The following is a 12,015-nucleotide window of genomic DNA, read 5'->3' on the forward strand; positions in this document are numbered from 1 at the left end:
AGCTTCTCATTGTTCTTTAGGGGTTTTTCCTCAGCAACGACGCTCGTTTTTTCTTCATTTAAACGGCATTCTATTACTCTGGAACCCAAAAGAACAACGCCGTTTTAAAATGGTTTTCCCTTTTCCTCCAACGTTATAGTTGTCGTTCATATTTCATTTAAACGTCGTTTTTCTTCATCTAAGAAATTACTTGGAACGGTAAGGTACGAAACGAACCTTCCTCACTGATACATTGATACATACTCTCTCTCTCTCGCTCTCTATCGACAATAGATATCCATGGCTTGCGAGGCAGAGGATCAAAGCCCTAGATTCTTCGTAGTAGTACACGTAGGCACGGCTTATCACGCGCCTTCCAACGAGAAATCCCTCAGGTCCGCTATGAAACGCGCGTGCCTCGCCGCTGCTTTAGTTCTTCGCAAGGTCTCTCCCTCTCTCTCTCTCTCTCTCTCACACACACACACATTGCACTTTCCATTTTTTTTGTAAGTGTATTTTTTGAATGCTTCGTCTGAAGTAAAACATGCATATTTCAGAGAAATGTTTGGTTTTGATGAGGACGATGATCGTGTCTTTAATTGAAAATATTTGAAAGCTAGGAATTTGATTGCGCTATAAATATATGCTTGACGTGTTTTGGTCTATTTGGTTCAGGGCTCCGGCAGTTGCTTAGATGCTGTTTCTGCAGCTATTCAAGTGTTAGAGGTATAGTTTCTTTTTTCCACACACGCTGTATGTATGTATATATGTATCCGTTTGTTCATTTGTTTATCTATTTGGCTGCGTGTTTATTGTATAATGCTGATGTTATCATGCTTAGGATGTAATTGTTCTTGATTCATATTATATCTCGGAATGTTGGAGTGTCAATATGTAAGCATAACCAATTTTCGAGAGGCTTTTCCGCTTATACTTGGGGAAAGAATTATTTTGGCAGTTAACACAGAGCAGGTTATGTCAAGTATGGGAATTCATTGTGTGATCTCTGAATTTGAGAGGATCTTTGGTTCCTCAGAAGTATCTTTTGTCTTTAGAATTTTTGGAGAATTTTAAATCTACTCGGTATAATATAGTAAGTTGTAGAATGGAATTTCCTTTTTGAAGTTACAAAACATGTGGTCCTCAAATAGCAAGTGAGTGGAAGTTTAGCAGGAAAGCAATATAGGCCAGTCTTACCGTAGGTTAATCAATTTTCTAATTTGGTTTGCTGATTTTGGATTCCAAGATGATTTGATATTGCCTCTCTATTTTCTTTTACGAAGGATTAGAGGCTTTTCGTTTTATACCAAGAGGAGAACCATTTGATGCTGTGTAAGCTTTCATGTAGATCTGTTATATCATGTTTAACGAGTTTTAATGATACCACTATTTCATTGAAGGATGATCCTAGCACAAATGCGGGTCGAGGCTCCAATTTGACAGAAGATGGTCATGTGGAATGTGATGCCAGTATTATGGATGGTGATTCTGGAGCATTTGGGGCCGTTGGGGCATTGCCAGGTATTCATAATGCTATGCATTGGATATTTTATTGAGTTAACCAATTACATTACGTGTCATCAGCAATTTCTTTGGTTTATATGATTCTGTTAACAAATTGGGATTTACATTTTAGCTTGCAATCTTCATTTAACATAAATTTACTGAATGTCGCGTGTGACATGGAAAACAAAATGAAGTTATTAATGTCTGTTTCGTATGTTGTAGACCAGGCATTCGAAATGCCATCCAGATTGCTACTTTATTGGCCAAGGATCAAATTATGGGATCTTCTTTGTTGGGTCGAATACCTCCCATGTAATGATTGCTCTACCTTTCTTCTCTTTTAACCTATTGGAGGACTATGTCACTATGGCTCTTCCCTTTCATAAAGCTGTTTTACGGTCCATTTCTAGATGTCTATATCCCCGAATGTATTATCAATCTTCATGAAATAGTCACTTTTTCACTTGGGGATACATCAGTTTGCTAATAGTTTGATGGCAGATGATTTAATCAGAAGAACAAAAGTTCAACTCTGATGAAAATTAGTTATGTTCTACTAACATGAGGAGTAATTTCAACTTCTGAATTCTTTTCTTTTTATTTTTTCTTTTACTTCAAACTCACTCCTGCAAAAATAATACCATGTTGCACAGCTTCTTGGTTGGTGAAGGAGCTCGAACATGGGCAAAGTCCAAGGGCATTGCTTTGCCAGCAACTATAGCCGAGGCTGACAAGGTCCATATCTTTTATTTTTTCACCTACAATTTTGTAGCCTCTCACCCAACTCCAAAGGAGAGTAGATAACATATATCATGTCAAATATGTCAAGTTTACTTTTTAAAGTCACTTATCTTTCAGCTATAGAATTATTTCTTGCTTATAACAATGGGTAAATTGATCTTGCGCATTTTGAAATAGTGGCTGGTTACAGAAAGGGCAAAAGCACAATGGAAAACGTATAAAGTGATGGTTGATGATGCCTGTGGGTATTTCTTGCAGTCTACAAGAAACTGCCGCAATACCAGGTATTCCATCTTAGTTTGATTTTGCAAGGAGCGATTCATTCCATTTCAAAACTGTGAAGGTCTGTAGTGTGAACATTTATCTGCACATCTGCCTTTTCTGGTAAGGGAAGCTGATAATACTATCCACCTTCCCGCTTTACACATGGTATTTTACCTGTGTTCCTTGTTGGTCCATGGTGCTTCTTAGGAGTATATTGGATTTAATACTACCCTATGCAAGCAATTACTTAGTTCATAAATTAAAACTTCGCATTAAACAAATCACATTCTACAAAACTTAGGTTCATAAATCATTCCACATGTCTCTGTCAGTTTCATTCTGGTGATGTTGCTTGGCATTTTCATATATATATATATATATATATATATATATATATATATATAGCTTTGTTTGCTATATGCATAATACTGCATCTAGGTGGCTATAAGCTTATATTTAGGGAACATTTTTTAGATTGAACTTCTCACAAGTGGACTATGAAGGTTACATTAATCATGTGTTTCTGTTATCAAGTATGCGTGGGCTTTAACCAATTTTGTAAAAGCATCGTGTATGGTAGCTCTTTTTTTGTTTTGAATCAATAATTCAAGACTCCATAGAACTCAAGCCACCCTCAATGCATAACTCTTCTTCTTTAATAGTGCTTTCACTTATCACACTCTCCCAACTTTCCATCATCAATGGCAGAAGCAACAAAGAGGTGGTTTGCTTCTTCTTTCATGCTGTTATTTATACCCTCTCTCTCTCTTTATTCGTTTTAAAAATTTTGGGACCATCTTTTTTTTTGTTTGTTTTTTTCAGGTATGTAGTTGTGACAGGGTCAAATAAGGGGATTGGGTTTGGAATATGCAGGCAACTGGCCTCAAATGGGGTCGTGACGGTGCTAACTGCTAGAGATGAGAAAAGGGGCATTGAAGCTGTTGAAAAGCTCAAAGAATCAGGGCTATCTGAGTATGTGGTATTTCATCAGCTTGATGTGGCTGACCCTGGTAGTATTGCTTCTCTCGCAAATTTCATCAAAACCAAATATGGGAAGCTTGATATATTGGTACGATTCAAAGTCAACTCACTAAAAATCTTTTCATTCCTCTGTTTTCTGTTGCTTTATTATTATTATTATTATTATTATTGTTCTAATGATGACAAACCCATTAAATTCTATATATGCAGGTCAACAACGCCGGGATTTCTGGATGTATAATAGATGGTGATGCTTTTGCAGCTATGGGTGGTGGTAAGGCAAGTTTTCCAAGTATCCTTTGTTTTTATTTCTTCTTTCCTTCGCCTAAAAAAAAAAAAAACAAAAAGACGAGTGCTCTGCTCTTGGACATAATCACCCATCACAAACCATTATCTGTCTACCATTTTCTTGAAGAAATTCATTGGCATAACTCATCTTATAAAATCGGCTCTATAAGAGAAGGTTGTTTATTCTTTATAAACATGCCTAAGGTCTTGTCCACAAGCAATGTGGGCAGATCGGTATTTTTCTTGGTCTTTGTCACGGGATAAGTAGTGTGGGCTCCATTCGTCCTTTGATAGGCTCTGATACCATGAAGAAATTTGTGGGCCTAACTCATCTCATAAACCGGTTTTATAAAAAGGGTTGCCCATTCCTTATAGACATGCACAAGATCTTGTTCACAGACAATGTGAGATTAGTTCTCAACATTTCTTTCTACAATTATTAATGCAGGAAGGTGCCACAATCGATTGGGAGAAAATAATGACTCACACTTATGAGTTAGCTGAAGATTGCGTGAGGACAAACTACTATGGCTGCAGAAGAATGGTTGAAGCACTTGTTCCCCACCTGCATTTGTACAATTCACCAAGGATTGTTAATGTTTCCTCTTTCTGGGGGAAGCTACATGTATAAAACTAGTACAAATATAAGATCCCTCTTGTATACTTTCTATCAAGATTCATGCAGAGTTTTTATTTTCAAATTAAACTGTGATTCATTTTCCCTTCAATCAAACACAAGTTTTCTTGTTCTGTGTTTTAGAACATATCAAATGAATGTGCTAAAGGAGTGTTTGGTGATGCTGAAAGCCTAACAGAAGAAAGAGTGGATGAGGTATTGAGTGAATTTCTAAAAGATTTTAAAGAGGGTTCCTTGAAAACGAAATGCTGGCCTAGTTTTTTGCCTGCCTACAAAGTTTCAAAAGCGGCTCCAAATGCCTATACAAGAATCGTGGCCAAGAAATATCCATCTTTTCATCTCAATTACGTCTGTCCTGGCAATGTCAAGACAGATATAAACCTCAACACTGGCTTCTTGACTAGTGATGAAGGTGCTGAAAGTGCTGTAAAGCTAACGCTGCTAACGATGGTCCTTTGGCGTATTCTTTGAACAGAAAAAAGTGTCAACTTTTGATTAAAGATCGTATATTTCTTTAATTTCTCATTAAGAGAATAAATACCACATGGATACTTGAATGAACATGCTCTTTTTCCTTTGTACTCTACTTTTCTGTCTTGGTTCTCAATGCAATAAGCTATTTTCAAGCCAATGTACAACGTTAATGTCATGTATTTTATGCTGAGAATCTTAGTAGAATCTCCATTTCAACAATCTTGAAAATAGTACAAGAGGCCCTTCACTAAAAAAAAAATAATGATTTAGAGATGTTTTGGAATAGGGTCCATCAGTAGTCATTTTAATTGTAAAATGACCCCTCTCAGAAGGAAGAGTCGTTTAAAGAGTAAAACATTGTTCAAACGACCCCACCCTCAGAGTGAGGTCATTTGAATAGTACTTGGTGAAGAATAACTAGTCAAGTCGATCTAGATGGTGAGAAATTTCCTTCAAAAGTCCAAGCACAAGTTAATGGGGGAGAAAGTGCTGCTCAATTTCCTCCTCTTGTTCGTTACTCTATCTGGTCCAAAAACATTTTGGCTGCCTTCTACACTCGTCCAAACTTCATCTTCCAAAGGGATTACAAAATCTAGTGTGGGGTGGGCTTTAAATTATCAATTATTCTAAATGATAAATTTAATCATTTAATTAATATTCTAACGCTCTCTCACACAAGTGAGTTTAAATTAATTATCGCCGAGTCTCGACATATAGAATATTTAATTGAATTGAGAAATGAATTCCAAAGACAAAATTTGATATCATAGCCTTTGTTTTGATTTACTAATTATTTTAAAATTTTAAATTAATAAAAAAAATTATGAATTTAATCATTTAAATAATGTTCCAATAAGCTCAAACTCATCCACACCTTCAAGCATGTGAGTATCTAAATTGATTTACCATGATATTGAGTGGCCATAGAAATGAATTATTTAAAATAATGGTGAATGAGTTGGTAAGTCACCTTGGAATTGATATTATATCTTTAATATCTTAACTTGATAAAGAAAGTTTGACAACAGATATTAATTATATAGTTGGAAGAAAATCGGATGTTGGCACAAAACAATGGTAGACACAAGAGGTAAAAATATTACATCTAAATGATCAAATGCTCTCCCAAGAAATGGAAATTATTATTATTTTTTATTTAGATTTTGTTTTGTAGTATTTTTAATTATATGGTTGTATTTTATCTGCAAATTGCATTGATAACAAATTAAGAGCATAAAACTCTGAAAAATCAAAGCCAAATGCTATAAGATTACGAAGTTATAGATACCAATAAGAATTTATCATAGCCAAATGCTATGAGGTGACAAAGTCATAGATATTATTCAGAAAATTCTTATAATCAAGTGCTATCTAGAACTTCAAGCTTCTGCTAACTCATGTACTAGATCTGCTCTGAACAGACTAGATCTAGAACATGAGTAGCCCATATACAAAAAAAAAAAATAATAAAAAAACAAAAGGTCAAAATAAAAAAACTAAAAATTCAGCCGTAAGAGATAAACCCTCACACCGATCTACTATTCATCGGCCCAAAGATTAGGAGACAATTCACATCATTGATCCAAAGGCCAAGACAAAAGGAATAAAAAAAGGATATCGTAGACATCCTTAAGAAGACTAGCCTTGCCGGATGAAAACGATCAAATCTAAGTTTAGAAACTAAATCTAAATCTACATCTACAAGCTAGATCTAAAACTAACTCACAAAAAACCTAGACCCAAAAGATCATAGAGAAGACACCGAATCTATAACTTTACATTTATTTAAAGAAAGAATCTTGGACCTATGTTGAAAACATATCCTTCCCCCATGCCTCCCTCATGCCATGTCTAGCCCACTTTGCCCTTGAAAAAGAGAGAGAAATCTCTTCGTAATAAATGATCTGACGTCTGGAATTTCTTGACCTTTAACCGTCACACGTGGATGACTCTGATTTATCCTTGTACAGCACCAAGATAGTCTGTAGTTTCGCAGCTTGTCAAAGCTCCCAATCCCTAGATCTAAAGACCCTCGGGTAAAGATAAACAGCACGCCCAGCGTGCTTCAACAGTGAAGCACTCCGGGCATAATTTTTTATTTATTATTATTTTATTATTTTAATTAAAAAAAAAAAAAATACGCCCCGAATTGCCCAAAGACCCTCACTTCTCAAGCTACCCCTTCAACAATTTATATAATCCCCCGGGACTCCCCACTTCCGCCCTTAAAGATCTGCTTCAAATTCTGAGCTTAAAGTTTCAGTTATTGAAGCAGGCAAGTTAACTATTTTCCATTTTGTTTATTCACTTGATTATTTGATTGTGTAACTACTAATTCTTAGCTTGGAACTTGAATCTGCCATTTATTTTGAACTGAATGCAAATGTTTTCTTTCTCTCTCTCTCTTTTGTTTTCTTCGGTTTGGAATTCCAATTCTGTGGGATTTGGAAGTCTGGGTTTTGCTGTGGAATTGTTATTCTGGGTTTAATGAGTAAGGCCTGAGTCCAGAAACCAAACCAGATTTGGAATTCCACTTCGAATTCCAGTCCGAGCATTAGGTGCTTGCTGCCAAACTCGGCTGTGCATTTGATTTGTTTTCTTCTATGGTTCAGTATAAAATTACCATCCACAATGATGGAAAGATAGACCTTTGGGATTGTAGCTCAAATGGGTTGTAGATAGATTGTAATGTACTTCGAGACCTTTAGGGATATTGTAAATGGAGATTTAATTTCTCAGAAAGTTTTAGAGGAGCTAGTTTGTTAAGTTTTTGTTGGAAGCATTGTGATATTGTGGATTTGGTGTTGCAGAAAAATATCTTGAGCGAAATGGCCATCAGGAAACCTGGTTTAATTGCTTTATTTGATGTGGATGGTGTTAGGTGTGACTTGCCACCCATCACACGTGGGCCCCACTAGTTCTCTACTCCTTTTGGGTTTAGGAGACTTTTGTCTAAGTTTGTTTTGGAGTCCTTCTCCTATGTGTTATTGGACTCCTTGTTTGACTTATAGTAGAAGTCCTAGACCAACATGTAAAAGGAGAGTTAAGCTTCTATATAAGGAACAAAGCACAAGGTGAATTTGTGTGTGCAAAAAAACGTGAAGCACCAAAGAGAGGAGAAAAAAGAGAGAATTTGAGAGAAGGAGGTACAAGGGCAGCAAGGGTGTTTTCTTCTTGGTGGTTTTTGGAGGAGCCAAAAACAAGTGATTAGAAGAAAAAGGGTGCTGCAGAGTGAGAGAAGAAAATAGAGATCAGCCGCCATCCGTTCCAGCAAAAGAAGAGTTTGTACATCTGTCTTTTGTATTCTATTTTGGGAATAATCTTTCTTGTGTGATAGTGAGATTTGGGTGTATTGGGGCTTTGGGATCTGAGTGATTTTCTCTCTACTATTTTTGTACTCCATCTTTTGATAGTGAATGTTCTCCGGGTCGTCTCCGCCAGTGGATGTAGGTTTGTTAAGCCGAACCACTTAAATCTTTGTGTCGTGTGTGATTGGATTGCCTAATCTTTGTTATTCCGCATTCTTCTTGTTTTTCTCATCTCACAGGTCTTGGGAAATAGGATTAATTTCCTAACAACTGGTATCAGAGCTGTTGGTTCGAGTGAGAGCGATGGCAAGTGAAGAAGGAAAGATGGGAATCGAGAAATTCGACGGCAAAGATTTTGGATTTTGGAAGGTACAGATTGAAGATATTCTTTATGGGAAGGATCTTCATCAACCTCTTTTGGAAGAACAACCGACGACATGGATGATAGCGAGTGGGCTCTGCTTGATCGTAAAGCCCTAGCAGTTATCAGGTTATCACTGTCAAAATCAGTTGCACACAACGTTGTAAAGGAGAGGACCGCAGCAGGTCTAATGACGGCTTTGTCAAGCATGTATGAGAAGCCATTGGCTAACAACAAGGTGCATCTGATGAAGAAATTGTTCAACCTAAAGATGGCGGAAGGAGCTTCGGTGGCACATCATCTCAATGAGTTCAACACCATCATAAATCAATTGTCCTCAGTGAAAATTAATTTTGATGATGAGGTTCGTGCGTTGATCGTCTTGGGATCATTACCAAATAGCTGGGAAGCAGTGAGGATGGCTGTGAGTAACTCTGTAGGAAAGAGTAAACTAAGCTATAAAGATGTCAGGGATTTGATTCTCAGTGAAGAGGTTCGCAGAAAAGATGCGGGTGAAGCCTCTTGTTCTGGTGCTGCTTTAAACCTCGAGACTCAGGGTAGAGGACAAGATAGAAACTCTGGTCAAGGCAGATCAAATTCCAGAAAAGGGAGAAGCAAATTCAGATTCGACCGACAACCTGAGTGTTGGAACTGTGGCAAGATTGGCCACTACAAGAAGAATTGCAGGGAACTGCGGAAGGAGACTGAGAACGATTATGCAAACGTAGTGACAGAAGAAGTATATGATGCCCTACTTCTATCTGTTGACAGTCCCCTTGATTCTTGGGTCTTAGACTCAGGAGTATCTTTTCATACGACAGCGATCCGTGAAATTCTCGAGAACTATGTTGCTGGAGATTTCGGGAAGGTGTATTTGGCTGACGGAACGGCGCTGGATGTTGTGGGCCTAGGCGATGTTCGCATTAGAGTTCACAGTGACTCGGTATGGAAGCTACAGAAGGTCAAGCATGTTCCGGAGCTGAAAAAGAATCTGATTTCAGTGGGACAGCTTGATGAGGAAGGGCATTCAATTCATTTCCACGGTGGAAAGTGGAAGGTCAGCAAGGGAGCTAGGATTTTGGCTCGTGGTCATAAGACGGATACTCTCTATATGACGACGAACAGCAAGGATACAGTTGCTGTTACAGATACGGATGCTGACTCAAAACTATGGCACCTAAGGCTTAGGCACATGAGTGAGAAAAAGATGAAGGTACTTATGTCAAAAGGGAAACTACTGGGGTTAAAGTCAGTTGAGTCTGATTTGTGTGAAGGTTGCATCCTAAGGAAGCAGAAGAAGGTGAGTTTCGCAGAAGTTGGCAAAGCACCTAAGCTTGGAAAGCTGGAGCTGGTACACACGGATTTATGGGGTCCCGCACCAGTGGCATCTCTTGGAGGCTCGCGGTATTACATCACATTTATTGATGACTCAAGCAGGAAGGTATGGGTTTATTTCTTGAAAAGTAAATCTGATGTATTTGAGACTTTTAAGAAATGGAAGGCCATGGTTGAGACTGAAACGAGCTTGAAGCTCAAGTGTTTGAGATCAGACAATGGAGGAGAATATGAAGACAGGGGGTTTAAACAGTTTTACACAGTGAATGGGATTAAAATGGAGAAAACTATCTCGGGAACACCGCAGCAGAATGACGTGGCTGAGTGCATGAATAGGACTCTCAATGAGCATGCTAGGAGTATGAGGTTGCATGCTGGGTTACCAAAGACTTTCTGGGCTGATGCAGTGAGCACTGCTGCATATCTGATGAATAGGGGGTCTTCCGTTCCCCTGAGCCATAGACTACCGGAAGAAGTCTGGAGTGGAAAAGAGGTAAATCTTTCACATCTGAAAGTTTTTGGTTGTGCTTCGTATGTCCATGTTGAGTCTGATGCTATGAGTAAACTAGATGGTAAATCTAGTAAGTGTTTCTTCATTGGATATGGAGATGAGGCCTTCGGTTATCGATTTTGGGATGATCAAAATCGGAAGATCATTAGAAGTCGGAATGTGACTTTTAATGAGTGTGCTATGTACAAGGATGGGTCAAGTTCAGAACCTGAAGTTACAGAGCAGGAACCAAAGAAGTCTGGGTTTGTTAACTTAGATGAGCTTTCTGAAAGTACAGTTCAGAAAGAGAAACAATTCGTGGAGGTGGAGCTTGATGAACAGTGTTCACTCACGGATGAATGTGATGACAGAGAATCTTCAAGAGACTTACAGCACCAGGAAAAGTCTTATTCTTTAACAAGAAGCAAAGAGAAACGTGATCAAAAAGCAACAAAGAGGTATGGCTTTGACGATATGGTTTTTTTTGCTCTAAAAGCTAGTAGTGGAGATCCGTTGTCTATTCAGGATAGTATGCCGAAAGAGGTGGAGTCACTACGGAGTGGTAAAGCTTGGGAATCGGTAGAATTACCCAAGGGAAAGAAGGCTAAAGGGTGCAGATGGGTCTACAAGAAGAAAGAGTCATCGGATAAAGCTGTACGGTCGACCGGACAGATAGGGAGGCATAGTGTTATGTCTAAATCAGGTCATATGCTCAAGTTCAAGAGGCGCTTGGACTTGAGGGACACTTGTGAAGTATGATTGCCCTTGAGGGCTGAGGCGGAGACATCTGGAGGAGACACGTTTTGGTAGACTTGATGGGATTCAAGTCAAGGTGGAGATTGTTAGGTGTGACTTGCCACCCATCACACGTGGGCCCCACTAGTTCTCTACTCCTTTTGGGTTTAGGAGACTTTTGTCCAAGTTTGTTTTGGAGTCATTCTCCTATGTGTAATTGGACTCCTTGTTTGACTTATAGTAGAAGTCCTAGACCAACATGTAAAAGGAGAGTTAGAGCTTCTATATAAGGAACAAAGCACAAGGTGAATTTGTGTGTGCCAAAAACGTGAAGCACCGAAGAGAGGAGAAAAAGAGAGAATTTAAGAGGAGGTACAAGGGCAACAACAATGTTTTCTTCTTGGTGGTTTTTGGGGAAGCCAGAAACAAGTGATTAGAAGAAAAAGGGTATTGCAGAGTGAGAGAAGAAAATAGAGATCAGCCGCCATCCGTTCCAGCAAAAGAAGAGTTTGTACATCTGTGTTTTGTATTTTATTTTGGGAATAATCTCTCTTGTGTGATAGTGAGATTTGGGTGTATTGGGGCTTTGGGATCTGAGTGATTTTCTCTCTACTATTTTTGTACTTCATCTTTTGATAGTGAATTTTCTCCGGGTCGTCTCCGCCAGTGGATGTAGGCTTGTTAAGCCGAACCACTTAAATCTTTGTGTCGTGCGTAATTGCCTAATCTTTGTTATTCCGCATTCTTCTTATTTTTGCATCTCACGGATCTTGGGAAATATGATTAATTTCCTAACAAAAATAATAACTCTAACAATAATCAAGCTACCCAAAATTACAATCAAAATAAAATAAAAGAAGGAGTAGATTGACTCCATTGACGGGATGCTCATACGGGTGAACTCCCGAGAGAGACA

The 12,015-nt window shown here is 38.3% G+C and overlaps 1 protein-coding gene across 1 annotated transcript; it reads left to right on the forward strand.

Annotated features, from left to right (window-relative positions):
* Window positions 1-222: 222 nt before the first annotated feature.
* LOC132169535 ((+)-neomenthol dehydrogenase-like) lies at window positions 223-4,867 on the forward strand. The gene is made up of 10 exons (XM_059580559.1): window positions 223-423; window positions 655-705; window positions 1,380-1,500; window positions 1,713-1,797; window positions 2,139-2,220; window positions 2,404-2,510; window positions 3,313-3,559; window positions 3,682-3,750; window positions 4,208-4,384; window positions 4,520-4,867. The coding sequence occupies exons 1-10, from the start codon at window positions 280-282 to the stop codon at window positions 4,865-4,867; spliced, it is 1,431 nt and encodes a 476-aa protein (XP_059436542.1). The 5' UTR covers window positions 223-279.
* Window positions 4,868-12,015: the final 7,148 nt, after the last annotated feature.

This window comes from Corylus avellana, chromosome ca2, assembly GCF_901000735.1.
Source record: "Corylus avellana chromosome ca2, CavTom2PMs-1.0".
Lineage (NCBI taxonomy): Eukaryota > Viridiplantae > Streptophyta > Magnoliopsida > Fagales > Betulaceae > Corylus > Corylus avellana.